Source organism: Pyrgilauda ruficollis, unplaced genomic scaffold (assembly GCF_017590135.1).
Source record: "Pyrgilauda ruficollis isolate IOZ18807 unplaced genomic scaffold, ASM1759013v1 scaffold72, whole genome shotgun sequence".
Taxonomy (NCBI): Eukaryota; Metazoa; Chordata; class Aves; order Passeriformes; family Passeridae; genus Pyrgilauda; species Pyrgilauda ruficollis.
The window spans coordinates 547,454-574,731 of record NW_024529044.1 but is presented as its reverse complement, the minus strand read 5'-3'; the positions used below and the strand labels follow the sequence as shown (position 1 = coordinate 574,731).

Genomic DNA, 27,278 nt, shown 5'->3' with positions numbered 1-27,278 from the left:
GAAATCCTGTGAAACCCCAGGGCAGAGCCCAGCTCCAACATTTCCTAACACCCAGGTCAGGAGGCACGAGCAGCACTTGACACCAAAGGGATGCTGTGGTCACTGTCCCCCCACCAGCAGCACCCCCAACCATCATCCCCCCCATCCCCCTGGAGCTCTCCTGGGGGCAGAGCTGGCTCCAGGGCCCCCGGCAGCGGGGCCGGGGCCTCACCTGAGGCGTAGCTGTTTTTCGGTGCCACATTTTTGCGAACTGGGAGTGTATTGGAGTAAGAGTCACTCAGCTGCTTCTGAGGCTGGGGAGGAGATAAAGATTTGGGCTGTGCTGGCTTCATCTCAGACCAGTGGTTGTACCCGTCGCTGTCAGAGCCTGAGACTCCGTTCATCACTGGCATGGCCTCCTGTGCCGACATGCGCTGCGAGAGAGGAGGGGAGGGGGACATGGAGTGGCTTCATTAGGGCACCCCCTGCAGCTCCAGGGCCATCCCACTGCAGCTCCCCAGTGGGACACAGCTCCAGGGAGAGAGGCAAACCGAAGCTTCGTCCTGTTGGGTTTAGTTCCCAGCCAAACCAAACTGCTCTGGGGGGAGCAATGGGGGTCTTCTCTATGGTATCTTACTGCTCTGAGCTCCCCTGAACCTGCCAGTTCCCTGCTCTATGCTCAGCTTGTGTCTCCACATCAGCAGGACACCCTCTTCTAAAGGGTCCTTCACCCCATGGGTCACTCCAGGCCTCTCTCCTGCAGTTACTGGGGTACCTGGGTTCAGTCCCACAGCTTGGGGACCAGCCTGGACAGGCAGGTCCAGCCCGTAGGTCCCCCAACAGCACCTGGAAGCCCCTGCTCTGCCAGAGCTCAGTGACTCTGGTGGGATGGGGTGGGACAGGCTGCCCATCCCCAGGTCAGGCTCCTCCCCACATCCCAGGATGGCTCAGCACGGAGCTGCCATCCCTGCCATCAGTGACAGCCCATCCAAGGGCAACTTGCCGAGGACAGCAGTGACACCGGCCTGGCCTCGTCCCTCCGGCTTTGCTCAGAAGGGCAGGACAGCCTCCACCACAGAGATACTTACTCCTACAAAAGGTGCCAGCTCCGGGGGGACAGGGAGAGGTTTGGCACCAGGGATGGGATCAGAGATGATGAGGTTGGACTTGGATGTGGACAGAGGGCTGGGCATGATGGTGCCATTGCTGCTGGCAGCCATCTGCTGCATCAGCTGTATGGCGCGGTCCGGGATCTTGTTGGGGTCCGAGCAGGATTGCTGCCACAGCGGCAGCTTCTGTGTCAGCATCTCCTTCCCCTGCAAGAGCAAAACGAGGTGTCGAGACACAGGGGTACAGGTGCTCTGCCCCCCTTCCCTGGGCAGCACCACATGGATCCAGGGCTGCGCTGGTCTGGGATTGATCGATGGCTCTGTGCATGGCACAGGCAAGATAACACACAGGGACATCCAGCTTCCATGCTCTGATGGCAGCAGAGCCAAGCAGGCATAATGAAGAATGGGAATGAGGGAAGGGAAAGGTAATCCATCTCCCCAGTTTATTCCAAGATATCCTGTGTACAGCATCCCCAGGCTGCAGGGAGCTGGGCAGGGAGCTGGGCCCCATGTGGAGCAGAGAAATAAAACCAGGCTGAAAGCTTGGCAGGGAACAGCCTGTGCTCCAGGCTGTCCCCACATCCCGAGGGATGAGCTGCTTCTGTGGGGTGCTCAGCCCCAGTGGCCTCCAGGCCCCTGTGCTGCATCCAAGCCCCACTGCTCCCTGCCTGCAGGACTGGCAGCCACCTGCTACCATGCTCCAAGGGGTAAACAGATGGAGCCAAACTTGTCCGTTTTCACCCAGAATGTACGAGCATCCCCTTGTGTGACTCAGAGGGGGAAGATGTCCCAACCCCCTCGAGGTCACTCCCAAGGGTGATCCGATGTCTCTGCTCTGCCTCCTCTGGAGACAAAATGTGATTCTGCATATCAAAATCCCCCACTAAATCCAATTTCAATGCCCCTGTATATTTCCCCAACACCAGCCAGCGGGTCCAGCCTCATGATCCTGTGGAGCATCCTGCAGGAGCCACAGGCAGCAGCAGGATGGAGTTTTTAGCAGGACACACAGCACACTCTGGATGAGCCACCAGCAAAGTCCCTCCTGCAAAATCAGCCTCTGTGTGTGCTGCTGCAGGTTTTGGTTCGTTCCTGCTGACCACCAGCCCTGGGGAGTGCTTCTCCCCTCCTGCACTCCGCTCGCCAAGCCAAGCGTGGATCCATGCTGTGGATGTGCCAGGACAGAGCTGACTAATCCAGCTCCCTCTCCTGCTCCAGTGCCAAGCGTGGCGGTGACAGATGGCTGCTGTGAGCCACGGAGGGCGGTGGTGGGGAACAACCAGAACGGGAGCACGAGGCTGCAGAGCAGCACCAGCCCTCGTCTGGATGGATCCTGCTCCAGACCCATGCAGGTGCTGCAGCTTCCCAGGCGGGCAGGGGGCAGCTCCAGCCCTGGTCCAGGACACGGGCAGGAGGGATGTGGAGTTACCCTGGGCAAGAGGGATTTGAAGCAGCTGCTCCTACTGGAGCACCTTCCCTGGAGTCACCTGTTGGTCCAGCACCCCCTCAGTCCCTGAGCTGCAGGGGCTGCACCAGCTGTGGCTTTTGGGATCTCAGGCTGTTCTATGGGATGCAGCTAGAGCTGGGAGCATCCACCCAGTGCCAGGGCAGCCAGGCCTGGCTCTGGCAGGTCCCACTCACCTTGGCGTGGTAGGTGATGGCACTCTTGGCCACCGCGCACTGTTTCTCCACCAGGAAGCAGAACCGTCTCCTCTCTTCCGTCAGAGCTGTCTTGTAGCCATCGGAGACGTAGTTTTCCAGCTCCCCTTGCTTGTTGCTGATGGCTTCGATGTACTGGAAGAGGGAGAGGAGCAGGGAGGGGGCTGCGGGCAGCGCTGTGGGGCGGGCGGTGCCGCGGCAGCCGCGGAGGGGGGCGGGCAGCGCGGGCGGGACCCCGGCACGGGACACACACAGGGACACTCACGTGTGCCTGCACAGCCCCCCCAGCCCGCCCTTACTCATCGGAGCCCCCCACGCAGAGGCGCTGACTCAGCCCGTGGGCTGCACGGGACGAGCTGTACCCGCGGCCGCCCGCTCACCACCCGGGCTCGGAGGCGCTGCCGGGGGCCGGGGCTGCCCCACGGCCCGGGACTGGCAGCGGCCCCCGCAGCCCCCAGCTCATCCTGGCACAAAGCAGCGCGGCTCCCAGCATGGCCTGGCTGTGCCCTGCCCGCTGCCGAGGGACGGCACGGGGACCCTGCCACGCACAGGGCCACCAGCACCTCTGAAACTCTCGGCAGTGCCTTCAGCCTGCATTTACCACAGGGGACACAGAGGTGCTGCTGGGCAGTGCCACACGCTGGCACAGGACGTCCTGGCTGCTCCCTGGTGCCACACCCTGGACTGGCAGACACGGTGGCACTGCCAGGCTGGCAGCCAGAGGCTCCTCTGCTGGCTCCTGCTCTCCCAATGTGACAGGTGCCAGCATGGCTGTACCACGCTGGGCTCTGCCAGTGCTATGCTTGGCACAGCAGCAGCACATGGGGGAAACCCCCAGCTGCTTTGCCCTGTGTGATGGAAAGGTGGCACAGGGGACTCCAGACCACAGGGCAGCACCAGCCTCCCTGAACACAACACACGAGGTGCCCCCAGCACCCTGACCCGGCCACTTTGTCCTCCCTCCATCCCTTTGGATGCTCCCAGCTTCCACCTGCCATGTGGCAGCAGGGGAGCAGCCACTGAGAGCAGCACCTCTCACCCACTGCTGTCCCACACTGTCACACCTCCTTGCCACCACCTCTTCCCTAGGACAGCAGCACCACTACACTGGAAAGCCACAACACCCCCAGCCCAGGCAGGGCTGGACCCGCTTCAGGCAGCCCAAGCTTCTCTGAGATGGGAATTAAACTGGAAATTCAGGGCCCAGAGCAGCTTTGCTGCTTCTTCATGGTTATCAGTTATTTTTAGCATGCTACAATATTTATTAAGAGATACATAAAATGGAGCAAACCAACAAAAGCAGCAAGATTCAGTGACATCCTAGACTTCAAAGGGGGATTATTTTGGGGCTGGACCTGCTCCTGGCTCCCACCCTGCTCCAAGCACCCCCTGAGAGCAAAACCCAGCGCAGGGTTGTAGCCAGCAGGTTTTGGGACTCCCCACATTGCACCAAGCCGGGTGAGAGAAAGAGCATTGGTGAGAAATGGATTAAAAACCCAGTTCGCAACAAACAACCCTATTTCAAAGAGAATTTTTTTCCTCCAAAACAAGAAAATCCAGGGCAAATGCCTGTGGCCATGAGGAGAAATAAGCGAAGGGAGCTGAGCTGATGGCACTGGGCACACAGGTGGAAGTGATGGAGGTTTTGGCATCACCCCAAAGCAGAGACACAGGGCATGGCACTTGGAACACCGGGCAGCAGCCAGGCTGTGCCAGCACAGAGACACTGGGGCAGCGTGGCACAGGAAGAGGCAGCAGCAGCCCCTGGCACACAGAGCCCCTGGAGGAGGAGGAGGAAGCGCTGGGGAAGGCTCGGGACAGCAGCACGCCGCCTCCTCCCGGGTATTATTAGCCTGGGAACAGCACAGGGACAGAGCCCAGAGGCAGCAGCCTGGCAGTGGCGATGGGAGCTGGGAATGGTGCCCCAGTGCCAGCCCCAGTGCCAGCCTGGAGAGCCCCCAGCCCCTCCAGCACAGCCCTGCTATGCCTGGGATGGACCGAGCCCTGCTGCCCGCACTCATCTGCACCATGGGCAGCTCCACAAGAAGTTTCTACCCCAGGGGAAGGGGCAGAACAATGCTCCCCCCTCCTGCAGAGCCCCATTTCTGGAAGGAAAGCACAACCCTGACAGCACCTGAAATAGCAGGAGCACACACAGACCCCGATCCCCATTCATTTAATTAATTTAATTTTTCCCCATCATCCTGCTTAATTTACTAACTGGGTCACCAAGAACGAGAAGGTGAGGAGTGAGAAGATCTCAGCTCCAGCTAATTTGGCTCAGCAGCACAGGGCCCATCCTGCCACGATTCCCTGCAGGATCCCCATCCCGGGGTCAGGCACGGCTCCAGCCCAGACACCACACCACAGGGAGAAACCCTGATCTTAGCAGCTGAGAGCTCCAGCTCTCAGCAGGATTTAAATACGCAGGTACAAGCCTTATTTACACCCCTGCTCTCAGGCTGGTTTTGCAAGGCTCCTGCTAATTCCTGTGTGAGAAAGGCTTGTCTCAGCCAGTCGGAACACGCCGCTCCGCGAGCGCAGAGCCCACGCTCTAAACTTAGTACTCAGAGCTTTATATACTTTATGTAAATATGCTCCGTGTGCCATTGATTTATCCAGAGCCTTGATTTTACATGTTGTTCCATCACAAAATGGCGAGCGACACTCCTTGTTCACGAGGTGGTTTTCAGTTTGGGTTTGCTCAGAATGACAGTGGGCTTTCAGATAACGCCCAGAAAGGCAAATTTAAATAAAAAGCCTGTTAAATGTGCCAGATGCACGAGGGAAAAGTAACACACAAAGCACAGTGTAAAATCTCGGGGCTGCACTCCAAGGAGAAGCTCTGCCTTACCCAGGAGTGAGGCTTCACCTGAAGCCAGGTGCCCACCAGGACCTCAGGGCTGCTGCTCTCATCTCCATTCCCCAGAAATGGGGGAAATCTCAGCCAACCCACACTCTGAACACAGCAAACACCCTTCCCAGCTTGGCATGACCTGATCCCCTTTAAGGGCTGGGGGAAGGGGCTTTCCTGCCAGGCTCAGCAGCTTCTCCAAAACCCCACTGACAAGCACAAACCACTCAAGCACTGTAAACTAAGACCTTGACTGATTGAGGTTGTCAGCTTCAAATTCACATGTTAAGAATCATCTAAATAAAATTCCCAGTTCGAAGGAGGAAAAAGAGACCCCGCTTGTGATCTGAGCAGGCAGGGAGGCAGCCAGGCCGGTGGTCATGCCCAAAGCCAGGGCACACACCAGAGCCACCCAACAGCTCCAGAAAATCCTTTCTGGGTTTCTAGGTTGGAGAGGCCTCAAATAACTCCCCCGTGCCGCGCCCCCCCGCCTCCCACATCCACTTCCAATTCACAGGGAGCCGCTGACCTAATTAGCAGTGTCAGCACGTGGCGGCGCCGGGCAGCGGCTTTGGCGCTGGGATTCTTCCAGGATGCTGCCACGGGGCCAGGCTGGCAGAGCCGGGGCTCCTGCCCGCTCCTGGGGCACCCCTGCCCACGGGGGGCTCAGCCAGGGACCCCCAGGGTGGGCACAGGAGCGGGGCCGGAGCCACGGCGGGCAGCCCCCGTGCCAAAGCCAAGCCGAGCTGCCCCGCGGGTCAGACGGAATTAGGAACACGAGCAGATGAAAAGAGAACGAGCTGCTGCCAACTCCCAGCTCGAGCAGTCACTGTCGTCCTGCACAGAAAGGCAGGGCACACAGCCCTGCCACCTCCCCAAGGCCACGGTGACAGCTTGGGGAGGGGGGTGGAGATCAAAGAGCAGCTGAGAAATGTCAAGCCCCGAAGTGCCAGGAGCACACGCTGCTGTCAGCACAGGTGGAGCAGCAGCGAGCTCCAGCCCAGCCTTTGATAAGCACAGCCTCGCTGGGAAATGAGTTCAGACCTCCCATCCTTCCCAGCCAGGAACGTGCAAACACAGTGAACATGAGCCAAGGGCTGAGCTCCACCACAGGAATCATCACTCCAGATCCTTCGTGGTGTGTCTGGCACCGACCAGGCTGAGCCAAGCGCTGGCCCCAGGGACAAGAGGGGACCCCCACCGGGCAGGAGCTGCCTTGGGGTCACCAGTACAGCACAGCCATGAATTTTGGGGTCAGAAAGCCAAGGGGAGCATGTGGCAGGCATGCTTCCACCCAGCACCAGGAGGGATGCAGAGCAGGGAGGGGCTGTGCCCGCTCCAGCTCTCATGGCAAGGAGGGATTGGTCAGGACCAGTGGCACAGAGCAGTGGGAAAAGAGAAAGGAAAGGTCAGGGAAGAGAAAGGACTGTGCTGGATCGATGCAGCAGGCTGAAATAACTGGAAGGAGTAAACAAGGAGAGAAAGGAGGATTTGTTCAGGCAATCACGAGGGAGAATAGCTAGAAATGGGAGAGGATAAAAAAGTTGGGTTGATTAGCAGGGAAAGAGCATCTGAGCAGGCAAACCTGCTGAAACCCCACCACAGCACAGAGGCAAAATGAGTAGGGATCCTCAGCCCAGACAGCTCTTCCTCATTCCCAGAAATTGCTGCTTGTGAGGCAGCTGGCAGACCCTGGAGCAGCCTCTGGGGTGGCACTGTCCCCTCCTGGCTCCTGCAGCCCCCACCCAGGGAGGTTGGGTGGATCCCAGCCTGGGGCTATCCCATGCTCTTCCATAGCCAGGAAGGAGAGCAGAGCTCGGGATGAGCCCTGACCCAACCTCTCCTGTACGATGGCAAATGAAACAAGAGCCCCACAGCAGGGAATGGCCACCACAGGAGCCCAAACACATTTCCCTGCCTTCTCCGGGGTCACTGACCCTGCAGGAGCCCCCCAGAACCACAGCAGAGCCCTGCAGGTTTCCCAGGGGGGGACAAACTCCCTGCCCCACACAGCAGCAGCCCCCAGGCAGCAGGGGGGAAGGCCCTGGCCCTGCTGTGCTGCCCCCCAGCCTTCCCTGCTCGGCTGCAGCCAAAGCTCCATGGGCTGGAAGCTGGGCCAGAGCTGCTGATGGTTATCCAAGGTGATGGGAAAGGCAGAGCAGATCCTGGGGAGCCAGCCCCTAGAGCCAGGGATGCCAGGCTGCCCTCCTCCCCTGGGAAGGGCTGTCTCCCCTCGTTTGTCACATCTGCAGCAGCCCCAGCCCTGCACACATGTGGTGTTACATAAAGTGCAGAGCGCAGAGCAGCAGGGGAGCGCTGGCCCCAGTCAGCTTCACCTTCCCCTGCCCAAAACGTTCCCCAGTGCAGGAACAGCCCGGGTCAGCAGCCCAGTGCACAGCTCTGGTACCCAAGTGCTCATGGCACAGCCCTGAGCTGAACAGGAACTTCCAGGAACACCTCCAGAGATCCAGGGACAGCCACAGCTTCCCTGGGCACCCTCTGCCAGGGCCTCACCCTCTCACAGGAACTGGAATTTCTCCCAGTATCCCATCCATCCCTGCCCTCTGGCAGTGGGAAGTCATTCCCCCTGTCCTGTCACTCCTCGTCCAAAGTCCCTCTCTTGGAGTCTCTTTAGATCCTGGAAGGGGCTTCTCTTCTCTTCTCTTGCTGGGCACGTGTCCTCCCTCAGCCTAAATCCCAGCAAAACCTGGAGAGAGTGACCTGGAGCTGCTGAGCTGAGAGTCCTTCCCCATTTGACTTTCACATAAACCTCATAACCTGGTTTGTGCAAACTCCCTGTCATTTCCAGCTTCCTGACCTACACCTAAAATTATTTCTCCTGATGGGAATACCCAAATGAGGTTTCAATGACAAAAGTTTATACAACCCCACAGGTTATTTGGCACCGTGGTATTTAACGTTTAAAACATTCCCAAGGGAGCAGGGGGTGGTGAAGGCAGAGGCTGAGCTCAGCCCCCACTGCCCAGCCAGAGTCACCCACTGTCACCTGGGTCAGCCACAGCCTTTCAGGACAAACACCCAGCCCCACAGCACTGCTATGTAAGCTGAATTACAGCCAGTTTTGTCTCAGCCTGATGCACAAATCCAATTGCTCACAGAGCTAATATGATTTGATAAATACTTTGAACCAACATAACTTCATTGCTGAGCTGCTGATTCAATCCAGGTCCCAAACCCATCATGACCTTGATTTCATGGCCTGATCACAACCAGCCCTTAATGAAATTACAGCACTTGAGCTTCCTTGGTGATTGTTTAATCTTAATATTGTTTTCATTCTTCTTCATCAGAGATGTGAAGTGAATGGAATTGGTTTGTTCTCCTGGTTTTCAACACGGGTCAAGCCCCATCTCAGTCACTCCATGAGGAAGATGAGGCACGTGAGGCTCTCAGCCCTCACTCCCTGTGTGGAGCAGCAGCTTGGTGTGTCCTTTTATTCACAAGGAATAAAAGCCTGGCTGAATGTGACACTCAGCAGCAACAACCCCCAGCACAGCATTGCCCCTGCACAGGACAGGGCCTGGCAGCTGGGACACCACTCCTGCAGCCTGCTGCCACTTGCAGCTGCTTCAGAGCTGCTAAATGAGTCTGGGCTGCAGCCCAGAGGTGTTTTAAGTCTTCAGCCACTTCACGCTGCAGCACTCGTCCTCGTTGGGAAAACTCCCCAAAGCCAGCAGGAGACAGGGGCCAGGTGATGTGGGGCCTGCAGAGCAGCCTGGACCAGCTCTCTCCATCAACGAGGGGCTGGGGCAGCTCAGGAGCAGGAGTCTGTGAGCACCACACCCCCTCCACTCCTGCTCTGCAGCTTCTGCTCCCCAGCCACTGCTGTGTGCACTCCTGCTGGACTGCAGCATCTACTTCTGCTTTATAAAGGGGAACAGCTGAAGGAAACAGGTGAGGTGTCTGGGCTGTTGCACTGGGCTCTCTGATTGATTCAGCAGTGTGGGAACGCAGCCAAGGGCTGTCCTCTGCCAAAAGCAGGGCCTGGGTGGCCCCAAAGCTGCTCTCACTCTGACAAATGTTACATAAACCCCGAGGTCCCTGCAGGACAGTCCTGCTGCTGCCACCACGTGCCTCAGCCACCCATCTCACTGGCAGGTGATGACAAGATGTGGTCACTCCACAAGTGGTGAAGAGGCAGAAAGGAGCAGTTCTGTTTCCTGGAGCATTAAATATGAAGGAAGATGATGACAGAGCATCAGACTCCTGGCTGGCAGCTGCTCCAGCAGCTTCACAGGCACCAGCCTTCAGAAGAGCAAGATGTTACTGCTGCCTCCAAGGAGGTGACACTTCCACCAACAGCAGCTTCTCCCACGAGGAGAGAAGGAACCAGCTCCAGTCCATTAGGAGACTCCAGCCAGCCCTGGCTGATGGGTCTGCGGTCCTCAGGCACCAGCCTGGCGCAGCCATCAGCATCCCAAATCCATCCCCAGGTGCTTGAGCAGCCCTGAGGAGACCATCAGAGGTTTGGCAAGTGGCCAAACAGGGGTGGCTTTGGGCCAGCTCAACAAAGCAGGCTGCCTGTAGCTCTGCTTAAACCAGGCTGAGGAAAGCAAAGCCCCACACAGCTCTGTAGATGCTCCTGATCCACTCAAACCTGGTTTCACCTCCCCAAAGTCCAGCTCCAGCTCCCCAAAGCCCAGTTCCAGCTCCCCAAAGCCCCAAACAAGGCTCTCTCCTCAGGCCAGCACCAACACCCCCACAGTTCCAGGCTGGACCCCACTTATTGCAGTTCCCCCTCTCTCCAATGCCCAGGCAGAGGTAAAACAGTGTCAAGGGGTTTAACCCAAAACCTCTTTTTCTGCTGAGGAGACACCAGCTCTGCAGTCAGCAGAGAAGAGAGGGGAAGTGCCCTCTTGGCTGTGCTCAGCAATTTTAACTTTGTGTGTAGATCTAAGGCAAAGCAAACCCCTACTGGGTGCAGCAGAGCAGCCACGGTATCACAGCACTCTCTGAGCTGGAAGGGTCTCATAGCTCTGTAAGCTCAAAAGCCATCATAAAGCTTTTTTGGAGATAAGCACTTCCTAAATACTTACTGCTGAAAGATTAAAGGCAATGAGCTCTGATCCTGTTTCCCTGCCCTGAGAGCTGTGCTAACAGGAGAGCCCCATCTCAGCAGGAGGTTCAGCCACCCTCCATCCCAGCTGGGATGGCTTCCCTCCTCCTCCTGCTCCTGTGGGATGGGGATCCCTGCCCCAGACTCCTCTGGCAGCAGCTGTCACAGGGGGGTGACAGAGGTTTGGTTCCCTGTCCCCCCACGCTGGGCTCGGGGCTGACAGGGCTTTTCCAGCTCAGCAGGAATTGCACAGCTGGGACTTGTGGAGACACCAGGCTCACAAGTGGTTTGAGCTGCTCTGGAGAACAGCAGAGCCTCCACCACAGTGGACTGGACATGGAGGAGTGTGCTGAAAAAGCTGCAGCCCTGCTCCTTGCCCAGGGTGTCCCACAAGGGGACAAAAAGCTGCAGCCCTGCTCCTTGTCCAGGTTGCACCACGCCCACCGTGATTTTCCAGCCGGATCTGCAGGGGCTGAGGCAAGCAGAGCCCTCGGACCCCAGCACCACCCAGGTCTGCAGGGTCCCACGGTGGCAGGAGGGCCAGGCCAGGGGTCAGCACTGCAGGAGCACCAGCAAACCCCTCCTGCTGAGCTCCCACTGCCAGGAGCCACACCGAGGTGGCTTTGTCAGGGGGATCAATGCAAGGGTGGCTCTCACTATTCCCAAAGCCTGCACCAGCCCCTGTCCCTCTCCCGTCCCGTCTGGCTGGGGTGGAAATCCCAGGAGTGCCGGTGGGGGGCTCTGGCCACCACCACAGAGCTGCTGACCCACCGGAGAGCAGGACTGGGGCACAAATGACATCCATGTCCCCAAATGCAGCCCTGCTTTGGGACCAGAGGGCTCTGCCCCCCTCCCACATTCCTCTGCAGGGGACTGGTCTGCTCCCAGCAGCTGGGGTGGCTCATGGAGCTCTCTCAGCACTGATATCCATCTCTGGGCTCAGCTTTCCCCTGCTCCAGCACCACCCCTGGGCTCCTAGCAGGGCGTTCCAGCCCCACATCAAAGGCAGCAGCACAGCCTGGCTGGGGGACGCTGCTGTCCCCCCTCAGCCAGCACCACGAGGTGGCAGGAGGGCAGCTGGGCACCTCCCCAGAGCCTCATGAGCTTCCCCAGAGCCTTCAGCTCCTCTGGAGGAACCAGCTCCAGGCTTCCCACCAGCACTGCAGCCTAACTGGGACAGGGTTTGAGCTAAATCCCCTAAAACACGGTGTGAATTCCCACAGAGCACCTCTGCCACCCCATAGCTGCTTCACAAAACCCTGCAGAGCAGGGGAGACAGAGAGCTCACCCCAGAGCCAGCCCCGAGCTGCAGGGATGAGCTTGAACTGTGACCAAGGGACACCACGGCAGCTGGAAAGCCTCAACAGCCCAAAACCCGACTTGGAAAAGATCCTGTGGCACCGTGCCAGGGGTACCCTGTGCAATTGTGGGGGACTGCCCCAGGGAGCGTGGCACTCCCCTGGCAGCAGCAGAGCCACCCACGCCAGGGGCGTTCCGCAGCAGCTGCCAGAGGGATTTGGAGATTAAAGCACCTGAACTGCCACTGTACAGCAGGACAGCAGCTCAGGCCATTCGGGAGCTGCCAAAACACACATGCTGCAGGTGGAGGAGGCCGGGTGAAGCAGCCCAGCTGCACCCAGGGGTACAAAGAGGGGCAGGGCAGAGCACGGGGAGGAGGAGCTGCTGCTCAGGGCTGACTCACAGTATCGCTCTGGGAGAGGAACCACAGCAGCTATTGTGGGCCCTTCCCTTCCACACCCAGCCCACAACAGGCAAACAGGTTGTTCCACATCCCTGCCACCCCTGCAGAAGGTGAGGCAGTGGGAGCCCAGCTCTCAAGGCTTTGCTCTGGAGCTGTCAGAGACTCGAGGTTATTTTCTGACCCCCCTCTAAAACAGGATGTTTCTAATTCGAATTTCCATTTCTAATGAAAACACCAACGATGCATTAAGCAAGGAGCAAAACTGCTCCGAGACAGAGGGTGGGCAGTGCTGCAGCAGCCCAGGCTGCCCTGCAAGGGTGGCAGGAGGTGGTGGCCAGTGGCCAGGGACCCTCTCCAGCAGCAGCATCCTGGCTGCCCCAGCTCCTGGGGCCAGGACTTGGACACATCCCCCAAAAACCAGCCAGCAGTAACGCTGCTCACACAACACCTCGGTGCTGATGCAGCTAAATTTAAGGCAAAACCCGGTGCAGGCAGAGGTGGCACCTGGGGGCACGGTTTAAGGGTGGCCTCAGTGATCCTGAGGGCTTTTCCAACCAGAGCAATCCCTCTGAAAGCTTCTGCAGTGTATTTTGTGTTCCCTCAGAGCAGCACAGCGTGCCCCAGGCTCACAGACCAGCACAGAGCAGCTGCCCAGGGCCAGGGAGCCCTTCCAGCCCGGCCCAGGCTCTGAGCTGCAGGATCCCTGTGCAGGGGGAAGGACACGGTGTGGGGAAACAATCAGCTCGGGGAAACAATCAGCTTCTCCTCGCTGACTCATGCCTTTCCTCTCCACAACGGTTTCACTTCTGCCAGCCCCAGAGGACTGGGATGTGCTGATAACTCCTGAGCTGCTCCAGCCCCGCCTGGAGCTGCCCGAGGCATTTTTCGTTTGTTTATTGAGAGAGCAGGTAAAGGGAACAGCAGAAGCTTCCCAGGGCACCCTGGTTTGGGATCCCCGTTCCTGGTAACTGGCCCCCTCAGGCTGGGCAGCAGCCACGGAGCCTTGCAGCAGGGGCACACCACTGGGATGTAGCCAGGGATACATCTCTGTACACAGAGCATACCCTGGGATGCTCTGTGCCCCCCACAGCCCCCCTGGATGGGGCCACTCCTGGATCTGTAGCAGGATGCAGAGCCCAGTGCTGTGGCAGCAGCTGTACTGGTGGCACTGGTTCAGGGAACCCCCTCACACTGCCCAGCCTGGCCCCTGTGATCCGACACGCTGGCAGCTCCAGAGGGGGAGCAAACACCTCCAGGACCTGCAGCTGGCCACAAAACCCCTCCTCAGACCTGCCAAGCTCCCCCCACGCTGAGGGACGGCAGACCCCAGCCCGTGGACACACACAGGACCCCTCCAGCCCCCCCAAAAGCAGGGAGCATCCCTGCAGGACCCTCCCCAGCACAGAGCCAGGGCAGCTGGGAAGCCTGGAAGCTGTCACATCACCAGGGAAGGTGAAACCCAGACCTTACACACGCTGGCAGCCCCTGCCAGGCCACATGCTCCTCACAGATGCTCATTCACAACCCTCCTCCAGCACCTCCCAAACACAGGTTGGTGAGAAGGAGCCTTGGCTGTCTCATGGCAGGGATGGAGGCTCTGGAAAAGCCCTTCCCGAGGCAGCAGAAGGCTTTCAGTGGGCTGTCCTGCATCTCTGCACCCTCACCAGCCCATTCCTGCCCCTTCCCTTCCTCCACCACACAAAGCTGTCACCCACAAGGTGCCAGGTGCGTTGAGCCCAAATTTAATGGATCCCCAAAAAGGATCCCAGCCAGGAGCTCACCTCCACAGCAGGGACACTGCCACAAATGACAGGAAAGCATTTCCTGGAGCTCTGTGTCCCCTGGGCACTGCTCTGACTGCTTCCAGTGGGCACCAACCCACACCCAGCCACCCCCAGCCCCCTGGGGCTGCACGGCCACCTTGGGATCCACATCCCACCTCTGCAGGGCAGGAACCACCTGCCCCAAACAGCCCCAATCCAATTAACAGGTTAATCTCTGCTCCCAGGGGATTTGGTGCAGCACAAAGCCTCCAGGACAGACCCTGGAGCTGTAGGGGAGAGAGAGCCTGAAGCCAGGGATGCCCCTGGATCCATGGAAATGTCCCAGGCCAGGCTGGACAGGGCTTGGAGAGGGCTGGGATCGTGGAAGGTGTCCCTGCCCATGGGCAGGGGTGGAGCTGGATGAGCTGTGAAATCTCATCCAAGCCGTTAAGGTGCCACGTCCTGATTTTACTGTGGAAATAAAAAGCCATTATGTGCCAGGGGCTCCTTTCAGCTCAACAATGGCTGAGTAATTGCTGCCTGCGCTGCCCTTTCACAGCCCCGTGTGTCACACCCAGGGCAGCTTCGCTCTTCCAAGGGACCTTCCAGAAACCAGTGCTGAGCAAAATGCACCTCCAGCCCTGGAGGTTCTTCCTGCGGGTGCTGCTCGGCCCCAGCATCCCGGGGGAAATGTCTCCAGCTCTGCTCAGCAGAAGAAAACCCCTTTCCATGACTTTGCCGTGGCCTAGTTTTCAAGGACAAAATAAATGACATTTTGAGCAGCATCCAAGGGACCTAGGCAGGAGATGGACAAGGGCCAAAGTCACCTGAGGACTCATGCATGAGGCTGGAGCTTTTGGAAGGGGCTGCAAACTTTCCCTAGTCACACACAGGCTCCTCAGTGCAGGTTATTTTCCCTAAGACCACCACAAGCACCAAGGGAGTGCAGAACAGCCCGGGGAGCCTCTCAAGGGCACCTGCGGGCACAGAGCCCATCCCAGCAGGGAACTGCACAGGGCAAACTGACTCCTGCTGCTCTGGGACAATGACAGCTCCTCCGGGGTTGGGAGCACCCCACAACCTCGGCTCTGCCCCCCCAAGGCCCAGCAGGGGGTTCAGACAGCCAGCAGCCCCTGGGAACCGAGCCCCCAGAGCCGATTACAGCTCGGGGCATTACTGCTGCTCTTACTGCCACCCTTCCTTTCCCACACAGGATTATCCTGTCTGCACACAGCTCCCAAAATCTCATTGGGAATTCAGGAAAAATGCCCCGTGCTGAGCAGCTGAGCCCAGAGCTGTGCTCCAGAGGGCTCCCTGTTCCAGGAGACAGAGCTGCAGCTCCCCTGCCTCCCAGGGCTGGGCTTGGGACACTCCTGTGCCAGAAGGGACACCAGGAAAAAGCACCCAGCTCAGCAAAGAGAGGGCTTTGGAGAAAAAACAATTCTCCACGGTTTTTCTTCGTGGAGGCTGGGAAGATGAGCTGAAATCCTGAGCAGAGCACTCCACAGCCCGGGCTGACACCTTGGAGCAGTTTTCCCTATAAACTCATGGGAGAAAATCCCACTCAGGGAGGGAGCTGGGTACACACCATCAATGGAAGCAGCAATTAAGAGAATTCCTATTTACTGTTCTAAAATGAATTCTCCATCCCTGGAAGTGTCCCAGGCCAGGCTGGACAGGGCTTGGAGCAGCATGGGACAGTGGGAGGTGTCCCTGCCATGGCAGGGGTGGCACTGGATGGGCTTTGAGATCCCTTCCAGCCCAAAGCAGTCTGGGATGCTGTGAAATAACCCAGAAATAGGTTATCTCACTATCAGCACTGCCAGCCCAGGGAGTGACAAGGCAAAGGTGTTCCCAGGAAAAGCTGCAGCTCTGGCCAGCCCAGCTCTGGCCAGCCCAGCTCTGGCCAGCCCAGCTCTCAGCCCCTGTTTGCACATCTGCTGGCAGGGGGCTGTGTCCCAGCTGTTATCAGCTCCACTGACCTGCAGCCAGAAATTTTATCTCCGCTTTCTCCTGCCCTGTGGAGCAGCCACCACAGCAAATCTCAGCAGGATCAGCAGAGCAGAGGCTGGGGAGCACAGGAGCCTCCCTGGGATGTGTCCACAGGAGGGGAGGGAGCAGTGATTTGGGAACACTTTACACCCCAAAATACTCCAGCCACACGTGGGGAGAAGCCACCAAGGACATCAAACCCCTGTCCTTCGGTGAGGAACCAGGGCCAGAGGTGCCCAAATCCAGGTGTGCAGTGTGAGCAAAGCTGGAGCTGCTCTGCAGAGCAGGGTGAGGCTCCCCGGGCTCCTGCCCTCTGCCCAGGCTGCCCCAGAGCTCCCTGCAGGAGGGCAGAGCTGGCTGTGCTCAGCCCCAGAGAGCAGCAGCAGCTCCTCCAGGCTCTGCAGCCCTCGCAGCACACAGGGCTCTTTGTTTTATTTATTAAACAGCAGCAGATTGCTCCAGGCAGCTCTAATCCACGACTCGGTTTCCATAGACACTTACTGCTCTCCCAGCACAATTCCCAGGCAGCAGCAGGGCTGGGGGAGCGGGGTCTGACTCCAAATCCAGAGCCCAGGGGCTGCTCCCCGGCTCCTTCAGCCTTCAGAGTCGTTTCAGCACAACCTCTCTGTTAATTGCCTGCCCCGGAGAGATGCTTTAATGAGCACTTTGCCATGGCTGAGCCAGAGCTGCGGGAGAGATGGAGGGGGAGGAGGGCTTCACCTGGGACTGCACAGACACCACAGCAAGGCACATCTCACTCCATGAGAGCCTTAACAAGGTGCAGCAGCCCAGGGGGAGCTGGGAGAGCCACCTCAGACCATGGGGGGGACCTTGGAGGGTCACCTCAGACCATGGGGGGAGGTGGGAGAGTCACCTCAGACCATGGGGGCACCAGGGACAGTCACCTCAAACCACGGGGGAATGTGGGAGAGTCATCTCAGAGCATGGGGGGAGCTGGGAGAGCCACCTCACACTGTTGGGGGAGCTGGGACAGTCACCTCAAACCATGGGGGGAATGGGGAGGGTCCCCTCAAACTATAGGGAGACCTTGGAGGGTCCCCTCAAACCACAGCTGTGAGGAGGGAGGACACAGAAGGATGCCTGGGCAATAGGGAGGATGGAAAAAGCAGCTGCCCTTGAAAGGATTTCCTGGGAACTAAGTGTGAGAAAGGGGAAGGAGGCAGCAGAGTCACAGCTCGTGATGTTTGCCATCGATTGGGCAAACACCAGTCCCTGGCACTGGGCACAGGGAGGCTCCAGCAGGGCAGAGCTGCTGCAGCAGGGCACAACCCCAGCCCCACCAGCACAGGGTGACCTCCAGCAGCACAGCCCAGCTGCCCCTGCCCCTCCAGAGGCCCCTGAGGGGCAGCTCAGCCCCAGCTCCCCAGTCAAAATCTGCTGCTTCCCCTTCTCCAAGTGAGAAAAAGCCACCACAAAGCTGGTCTCCAAAACCAGCACGAGCCAGAGCCCTGACACTGAGACTATCAGGGGGTTTTCCAAACTGCATCAGCAGTTAATCCAGAGACACTGCTACCACTGAGACAGGACTACGTCCACTCTGAGCTTGTGCTCCCCAGCAGCACCAAAGATCTGTTTCACTCCTGGGCTGGGAATCTCCAGAAATCTCCATTTAGCAGCAAACTGGGGACTTACCCAATTCTTTCGACCCTTGGCTTTCACTGGCCAGCTCTCCCATCTTCACCAGAGCATCGAAGTACCCCTTTGCTGCGTAGGTCATGCCTAAAAAAGCACCAAAAAAATGGAGATTATGCTTTCCTTAAAGGCTGTTAGAACTTCTGGGGCAGTGAGGAGACTCTGGACACTAAAATAGGCATTACCTCAAAGGGCTCAACCCCACGGGGAGGGAGCACACAACAAACAGAGGAAAAGAAGCAAAGAGAGCTGGAGCAGTGAGATTACAGGGTAATTTAGGATTTAAAAAGGGCCATGCAGGACTGTGGTGGTTTTCATTGCAGTGCAAGCATCAGGCTGCTGGGAGAAATCACTGCAGAATAATTGAATATCACAGACTTTCATTATAGTTCAGCCTTGTTTGTTGACATTCCAGCTCCACACTTGACTCTAATCAGATAAGCAGGGGGTTTCCTCTAATCACAGAACACGCTGTACAGCCCCAGCTCCAGCCTTCCAACGCTGCCTCTGCTCTGCCTCCTGGGCTCTGCACTTCCTCCAGCTGCCCCCAGCTCGGGGATCCAGGGGAAGGATAACCCAAGCAAAGTTAAAAATTACAGGAAGATCCTTGGCTGCACAGCAGGGATGTGGGAAAAGCACAAAGCCAGTGATCCCAGTGGTTATCCCAAAGTGCTGTGGCTGGTGGCACAGGACAGCACGGGACAAACAGCTCCACCTCCCAGGTAGTTAAATATCAGGAGAATATTTCAGAAGAATAAATAAAAGACACGGTCCCAAGGGTCAGCAGCTCTTCCCTCTGTCAGACCCTGCCTGTGCTGCCAGGAGGGAACCAGCAGGGAAAAGCAGCCCCAAACCATGAACCCCACTCTGCTGGGAACCCCTGGAATTTTGGGAAAGCTGCTGCCTGTGGGGAGGGTGCCCTGTGCCCATGGAATTTCTGGAAGGTGCTGCCTGTGGGGAGGGTGCCCTGTGCCCCTTCCCTGGGGATCAGAGGTCACAGCCCCGAGCAGCGGGGCTGGACGGGCACCTCCCCGTCACGGTGGGTGAGCCATTAAATCCCAGCTCAAACCAGTGCCCACAGCCGGGTGAGCCATTAAATCCCAGCTCAAACCAGTGCCCAGCACCTGGGAACGGGGGGAGGGCTTAAAAATCCTCCTGGGAACAGCCAGGAGCCTCACTTGGCTTGTGGGAAAGGAAAGGTGCTGCAGGCAGGGAGCAGGAGCAGGATCCTCCCCAAAAGTCGGGTCCCAAACACCAAAGGGATTTCCCCCCCCCCCCCCCCCCCCGGCTGAAGGTGATGACAGACTCTGCCCCACGGGCATTTTCGCTGGGATTATTCAAAAATGAAATCCAGGAGACATTATTCAAAAATAAAATCCAGGAGACACGTGCAACTCTGAAGGGAGCAGAGCCCTCCGTGGAAAAACACAGCTCTGGGTTGAGCAAAGCTTAAACCTCCCTAAAACCCAGCTGAGGAGGGCCCAGGCAGTGCACAAAGCCAGTTTAAGTCAAAATAGCCCATTTTGGGCTTTAATCAATTCCTAGCTTCCTTTTGATCACTTAAATCTACACCTCCCTAATGGCTCCCAATAGGACCCTGCATTCCCAACCAAGAGCTGCCATCAAGACTTTCAGGCTTTTCCCTTCTCTTCATTCTTCTGGGCAATTTAAACATTTCAATAGCACCTCTTTAAACAGAGCTTAAAACCTCAATTCTCAGTACTTTAAACAAACATTTAAAGTTGAACTGTTTGCAGATGTGTTTTGTTATCCTGCTGCCTCCCAGCATTTTCTCCCTGGAATCCCTCCTGCATCCATGGCCTTGGAGATCATCACCCTCCCAGTTCCTTCCCTGTGGGAACATGGAACTTTTCAACAAAAACCCAAAGATTTTCAACCAAAACCCAAAGGTTTTGCAGCTTTCCCCCTCCCCAGCCTGGCAGCCCCAGTGTCACTTACTTGCTAAGGCTTTTTCATAGGTCTTCCCCATAGAAATGAAATTCCTGAGGCTGGGATTGAACTGCTCCATGATGGTCTAAAGGGAAGAGAACACGGTTGGGATTAGCAGGGATGATGGGGAGCGGAGTGAACAGCTTCGTGCTCAGCTCTGTCCTGATAAGCACAAAAAGAGAGCAAAAAAACCCTCCCAGCTCCCTGAAGAGGCCCCAGGATCCTCCCTCATCCTGCAGCTCCGTTGAGGAAGACCACGCTGGGTCTGAGCACACGAGGGACAAGAACGAGGGGGCTCTGCAGTGCCCCAGCACCAGATGCTTCCCAGGAGAGGAAAGTGAATGCCCCAACCAGAGAATTATCAGATATAGCAAAAATAACCATAATAGCAACTGTAGGGGCTGTTCGGGGCAGCACCAGCCCTCAGAGCAAGCAGGGAGGTGACCCAAGACCTGGGGATGGTGGCAGGTGATGTCCCACTCCCAGGATGGCCACGGAGAGCAGCAGCCCAGCCCATCAGGGACGAGCAGGAAGGGCTGAAGAGCAGGATCCCAAATGTGCAGGCAGGATGAGGCAGAACAGAGCCCCCCACGCCCCCTGAGCTGTGCCAGGAATGCCACCGGGGTCCCTCGGGGGCACTGCCCACCTGCCCAGGGTGGGGGTGAGCGCTGCCTGAGCTCCCCTGCCTCGCCCCAAAGGCCTCAGCTCAGATGGGGGAAGGAATAATCGGATCAGGAGAAGAAAAAGGGCTTTGTGTGCTCTGTGCAGACACAGCCCTCACCCCAGCCCACTGCCAGGGGCACAGCCCCAGTCCCACGGGCACAGCCCCCACTGCCAGGGCACAGCCCCCAGTCCCTCCCGGCCCCAGTCCCACGGGCACAGCCCCCACTGCCAGGGGCACAGAGCCCCCACTGCCAGGGGCACAGAGCCCCCAGTCCCTCCCGCGCATCCTCTGCACCGGGCCCAGCCCCAGAGCTGGTCCCAGTGCCCTGCCCCACCTTGGGGACACCCTCCCACCAAGGAAATGGATCTCCGGGTCCGAATGCCCCTGGTGGGGGATGCACCACGGGCATTCCTGCTGGGAATGGGGGCTCTGCACCCCCAGGCTGCTGGCAGAGCCCCAGCCCGGGCAGGGAGGGAAGACAGGCAGACACTTACGGGGAATAAGCTGATTAAGCATCTGTCACCTCATCTGAGGCTGCCCGAACACTATAAAGCTCATTTTCTGCCTGAGGCATTTTTATCCCAGTTCCTGCTGCCCGCCACTCCAGTCTGACAGCTGAATTTTCTCCCCACGTGTGCAGGGCTCAGCCAGAGCCCTCCTGGCTCCGGGCAGCCCTTTTAGGGTTCCTCCGGGCAGGACCCTGTGTGGGGAACCCATCAGAGGGGTGGCATCACCCCAGGGCTGCTATTTCAGGAGGAATCTGCTCATCCTTCCAGGCTGAGGATGGCTGCTATGTCCCCAAAGCCTGTCCCCAGCAGCCCCCAGGTCCTCACAGCGGCAGCCACAACTGCAAAGGGCAGAAGATTGACGAGGCTAATGAGGAGCTGCCCCGCTAATTAAGGCTGCAGGCCAACACCAGGGCCCCTGGAAGCTGTTTTGGGGCAGCTCAGAGCAGTTTGGTGTATGTGCTCAGCGTGAAAGGAGAAAATGGACCTGTAGCAACAAGCCAGGTGTTCTCCAGCGTGTAGGAGACAATTGCACAGCAGTTAATTACCACTGCCAGGATTGCTCCATCCTGCCCACATCAGGTTTAACTCCAGCCCAAACCCACCTGGGCTATCCCACAGAGCAGCAGAGGCTGGCATCACTGCCCAGGGCAGGGACAGGGACACAGCCCCACACTCAGGTTCAGCCCGAGCACTCTGAGGCTGAGCAAGAGTTAAGCAGCAGAAACGTTGGCAGAATGTCTGCAGGGAGGAGATTTTTGGGCGGTTTGCAGGTTCAGAGCAGTGTTTGTGTACGAGGACGTGCACAGGGATATGTAAATAGTGTGATTTTCTCAGCAGTGCCCGTGTAAACACATCGTCCTGAGCATGAAACCCGGGGAATTAAAGATGGAACAGGATCCCCAGACAAAGCACCGTCCAAAACTCAGCACATCTTGCCCAAAGCAGAGGGAATCAAAGCACAACCCTGCCCTGGCACTGCTCAGGGCAGGTCCTGCTCCCCACCGATCCACAAGAGATGTTTTAAAGCAACAAATAAAGAGATAAAAGCCCCCAAAGGGGATTGTGGAGCGGCTGAAGGAGCGGGAAGGTGACTCTGTGCTGGCCAAATAAAATTCTCCAACCCCCAGGAGGAAGTTTGCTGAAAGTGAATGTTTTTAAAACATTGTCTGGAGCCTCCAACAAAAACAGCCTGGCAGGATGAGAGCGGGGAAAAGGGCTCCTCACTCCAGAGATAAAAATAGCCTTTTCCAAGCCCTTCTCTCACTCCCGGGGTGGGAAGGGAAGGTGACTCCAGAGCCTTCACACCCCCCTCCAGGTGAGAGCCCGAGATCCGCCAAGGAGAAACAGTGGGAAATTAACAGATTTGTGCCATGGAATGGCTCAACAGCATCACCCCTCACACCAGGGATGTGCTGGAGCTGCTCCCCTGGCAGCACAGGGCTCATCCCCTCCCTGGGGGCACCAGGGGCTCTGTCCCCCACAGGACAGGTGAATCCAGGCTTGCAGGACACCAACTGCAAGGCAAATATTCAGTAGCACTGTGGCAGTGAAAGCAAATCTCATTCTCCCCAGATTTTGCCCCCTCAGCAGCACCCACAAGTTGTTTGCCTTCCATGGGCTGCCTGGGCAGAGTTCAGAAAAACACAGCCACAAAACCTGGCAGCCAAGGGTTGAAAGGGCTTTGCTTTGTTCCACTGAGCTGAATTCCCTGGGTAATACCACTCAGCTCTCCGGGATTGGCACGGCTTTATTCAGCTGCCAAAAATGAAACTAATGCAAAGCACAAGGTCTCCAGGACACGGCCCTGCTCTGTGTGCTGGGGGAAGAGGCAACAGGAACAAGGTCCCTTTTCTGCCCTCTGAGCACACTCCAGCTACAGCCAGGATGCTCCAAGCCCTTAAATTAGCCCATAAGGAAAAGTTTAGAATCATGGGGAAGAATAAAACATCCCGAGCTGGAAGGAGCCCGCAAGGATCACGGAATTCCAGCTCCTCAATCCCAAGTTTAAGTCCTGCTCAAGCTGGAAGTGGCTCAGGCTTCTCCTGCTCACCAGCTGAAGGGCAGCGTTCCCAACACATCCCTGGAAGGGCTCCAAACCCACATGGATGTGGCACCTGGGGACGTGGCTCAATGCCCTCGGCAGAGCTGAGGGAATGGTTGGATCTGATGGACTCAGAGGGCTTTTCCAACCTTTTTAAGGATTTTCTGTCTCCCTGCAGGACTGACCCTGCCAGGGCCCAGCCATGGATTCCCTGGGTGACCAGGAAGAGCAGGGGACAGCACCAAGGGACTCTCCACTGCCACACTGCAGAAGCAGCTCAGCCCTAAAGAAGTTTTTTGTCTAAATGGGTCAGCCCTGCTCCAGGAGCACTTTCATCATTTTGCTATCAATATTTAATGCCCAGCAAGGCCCAGTGCTGCCTCCTCCATCACAGCTTGTCCTGCCTGGCACCATCAGGAGCGGCCCTGGGGGTTTCAAGAGCCAAGTTTCTGTTACGAAGGAGCCCAGGGAAAATCAGGGAAAAAAGTCAGGGAAAAAAACAATCCCCATCTAAAGGCATTTAGTTTCTCCTGGCTGTCATGCCAGAGCACGAGGGGTCCCAAGTCTCAGGGCAAGAGCTCTGAACATCTTTGTGTTGGGGTCTGGGCTTGAGGAGAGCTGGGATGAGGCTCCATAGGGGGCACAGAGCCCCCAGCACTCTGGGAACACCCTCAGCACCCACCCGGGGCCAGCCCTGCAAGGCTGGGCCATCCTCAACTCCTCGGGGCTGGGATCTCCCCCGAGGAGCCAGGAGGGTCCCCACGGAGGTGGCACCGAGGGCTGAGCCCCAGGCTGTGGCCGGAGGAGCTGTCTGCCCTGTGCCCTGCCCTGCAACACGAGCAGCAGCACTGAAACCTTAACCACGGGCAGGCTCAGCACAGCAGGCACCGAGGGCAGGGCAGCACCCGGGACACCCCGGCCAGGCAGGAACCTCAGAGCCCACCTGCCTGCAGGTGTCCCATCTCCAGGGAGGCCAGGAGGGCTCTCCCAGCCCGGGATGGATGGATGGATGGAGCAGCATTCCCAGCTCAGAGCCCTGGCAGTGCCAGAGCCCAGCTCACCACCGAGCCCTGGGGTGCTCCCCACAGATCTCCCACGGCTGGGCTGCAGGAAGCCTCAAGGCAGGGAGCGCAGGACATGGAATTTGGGCTGCCACAGGCTGGCTCCTTCCTCCTGTGCCACACTCATCATCCCTCCACTCCAAACACATCAAACCAGCCACAGTTTCCCCCCTGAACCCCTTGAGGAAGAATCGCTTCCATCCCTCTGGACATGAGGAGAGGTGTGATGCCACAGTAACATCGATTACAGCTGATGGGGAGCTAAGGACCCTCAGGAATTCTGTCCACCTTTCTGCACAACAATTCAGCTTCGAGTTGTTAGGCAAACACCTCTTCAAAGGCAGAGCCACTCGCACACCATTGCAAACCCATCTTCCGCACAGAAAAATGGCTTTAAAATGAAATGGAGGTTGGGCTGTAAACGGCAATAATCTCATCTGGCAGGAGGAGACAGATCTGTCTTCGGGGGAAGGAGGATTTGCCAGTCCCTGCTTTCTGCAAAAAGACAATCCCGAGCAGGGGGCGAGCGGGGAGGGAGCAGAGGGAGCTGCCCATGCCCGCAGCCCGTCCCGGGGCTCACGGCAGAGCCAGCCCGGCAGCTGTGCCGCTACTCCGGGGTCCTGGCAGTGAATCAGCACCGCCAAAGGTGGGATCACGTTGGCGGAAGGTGCCAGCAGCCTCCGTCTCCCTCTGTAATTACTCCCCGTGTGTAGGCAGCTGCCTGTAGTGGCAGCATCGGCTCGGGGGCGGCTGACAGCTCCTCCACCAGCTCATTAGCACAGTCACTCCGAGGGTGAGCGCTGCTTCTGGAAAACCATGACAATGGGCTTCCCGAGCAGAGAGCCTCGGGAGAGCCTGCGGGAGCCGGCACGGGCAGCGGCTGCTCCTGCCACACCGCCGGGACACGGGCAGGGGGCACGGCGAGGGTCGAGCACCAAGCCTGGGGGTCACCCAGCCTGGGCCCCTATGGGCTGGGGCTCGGTGGCATCGCCCCTCTCCTGGGGGTTGTCTCCTCCTGCCCATGGCTCCTGTACAGGCCAAAAAAATACCTGGGTAATGGGGATGGAAGCACTGGGACGGGTTTTGGAGTCAGACTCCAAAGGTTAAGGAGGTCCAGAAAAGCTCAGTGCCCGAGCTCCCAGCTGGGCTCAGGAGTGGCTGAAGTCCTCAAAGGAACAGGGACACGCCAGGTTCTCGCAGGCACCACATGGCACACAACTCCAGAGGCTGAGAAAGCATTGATGGCTTCAGAGCAGCCTATGCTCACCACAGGGACACAACCAGAGCCAGGACCACCCTCCTCCTGCTCCCAGCACCCAGACACTGATTTTGGGTGAACCCACGAGATCTTCACCAGCTCCATCTCCTCACCGCCTGCACCTGGCTGCTCCCACCGGCATCCCAGGGAGCTGAGGTGTTCTCTGGCTGATGGAGACCTGCGGGCACCCCCAAGCCCTGGCTGCTGACACCCCGGGCAGCGATGGCTCTGCTCCGCTGGGCCAGGAGCAGCCGGGCCAGCAGTCAGCCCCGCTTCCCTGGGGATGGGCTCCGCACGTGTGGGGACAGCACGGCCGGCCCTGCGCGCAGCCCAAGGGCCGGGCCCGGGGTGACGGTGACCTGCTCCCCAAACCTGTCATTAGCCCCGTGCTTCGAGGACTACACACCTCAAACAACAACTGAGTCACGGCTGGGGCTGCTCCCAGCCCCTGTTTGCCCAGGCAGCGCCGGGCCGGGCAGTGCCAGTGCACAAAGGCTGGAGCAGCCTGGGTGCCAGCCCTGCCCCGAACCAAGGACAGCCTGCACCGGGGCATGTCCGGGCACACGGGCTGCCTGGCAGGGTGGGAGGGAACCCTGGGGACCACAGCAAAAAATCACCAAGATTCAGAGCGACCACGATTTCGGATGCCACAGCTCTGCCTGAACAGCTGTTACACCCCAGAATCTCCAAAACCAAGACTCCACAACTTCATTGCCCGGTACTTTTTGTACTACATTCTTCTATTTTTTTTTTTTTTCTTCCCTGCTCTGTGCTCCCAGGTAACTCAATCCAAGCCCTTAAATCACAGGAAATCGTGCAAGCTTCCCAGTTTAACAAACGACATCCTGCGTTACACGTTAGGCTACAGCAGTTTTCTTAGTCTTGGTCTCAAGACCCAGCAGAGCAGAAACCGCTTCCTTCGGGGGAAAGGCAAACCACATAAATTGTTGCATTTTCCCAGGACACCGGGAGCAAAGCAGAAAGGAAAAACGGAGAATTCCCGAACTCCAGGGGATGGGGAAGGCTCTGAGGGCTCTTGTGGCAGAGCAGCGAGTGCGGGCGGCGCGGGGCCGCCCCGCTGCGGGGTGATGCGGGGACAGCGCTGCCCACCCGGACTGGGACAGCCCCACGCGGGTCCCGGTGCCCGCGGGTCCCTCGGCAAGGCTGGGGGTGCCCGGGCAAGGCTCAGGGGTGCCCCGGCGGCCGCTGCCGGCCCGGCCGAGCGGCTCCGGGCGCATCCCAGGGCCGGCCCCGGCGGCGCCTCCGCGCCCGCTCTGCCCCCGCGCGTCCCGGGGAGGGGAAACGCGATAACGCAAATAATTCAGATAACTCAAATAACAGCCAAACGGCCAGGCGCGGCGCCGGGCACCTGTTGCGGACTCACCTTGTAGACATTCTCGGTGAGGCGGTGCACCTCCTCGGAGCGGGCCATGCCGGGCGGGCCGGGCAGCACCATGGGCGGCGGCGCGGGGTGCGGGGCGAGCGGCGGGCGGAGCCGGGCACGGAGCGGGAGAGCGCGGAGCCGCGGCCGCCGTGCCTTTTATCAGCTCCCGGAGGCCGTGCCCGCCCCGAACCGCCCCGAACCGCCCCGGCCAGCCCCGCGGGGAGGAGCCGGGCCGGGCCGGGCTGTGCCACGGCCGTGCGGGGCTGGGAGTAACGAGAGGAGTACGAGCATCGCGGGGGAGGGCGGGATGTACTGCGGTGTGCTCCCTGTGCGGGGTCCCATGCCCGTTCTCCGTGCCTATTCCCCGTGCCCATTCCCCATTCCCCATCCCCCATCCCATTCCCCATCCCCCATCCCATTCCCCATCCCCATTCCCTGATCATTCCCCATTCCCCATCCCCATTCCCCGTGCCCATTCCCCATTCCCCATCTCCATTCCCATTCCCCATGCCACACCCTATTCCATGGCCTGTTCACACTCCATGCCCCTTCTCCCCCCCATTTCCCATCCCACACCCCATAACCTACCCTACACTCCTGCTGTACCTCACCCCATAGCC

General features: G+C 58.5%; 1 protein-coding gene across 1 annotated transcript in view; it reads right to left on the bottom strand.

The window, feature by feature from the left end:
• Positions 1 to 26,761, bottom strand: part of BAIAP2 (BAR/IMD domain containing adaptor protein 2) — a 33,700-nt gene extending 6,939 nt beyond the window's left edge. Inside the window, exons 1-7 of the mRNA XM_041485674.1 lie at positions 26,659 to 26,761; positions 19,751 to 19,826; positions 17,792 to 17,878; positions 3,113 to 3,288; positions 2,733 to 2,885; positions 1,068 to 1,295; positions 212 to 413 (exon numbers count right to left, since the gene is read on the bottom strand). Coding sequence (XP_041341608.1) covers positions 212 to 413; positions 1,068 to 1,295; positions 2,733 to 2,885; positions 3,113 to 3,288; positions 17,792 to 17,878; positions 19,751 to 19,826; positions 26,659 to 26,730 — 994 coding nt within the window. The 5' untranslated portion in view covers positions 26,731 to 26,761. The remainder of the gene's footprint in view (positions 1 to 211; positions 414 to 1,067; positions 1,296 to 2,732; positions 2,886 to 3,112; positions 3,289 to 17,791; positions 17,879 to 19,750; positions 19,827 to 26,658) is intronic.
• Positions 26,762 to 27,278: the final 517 nt, after the last annotated feature.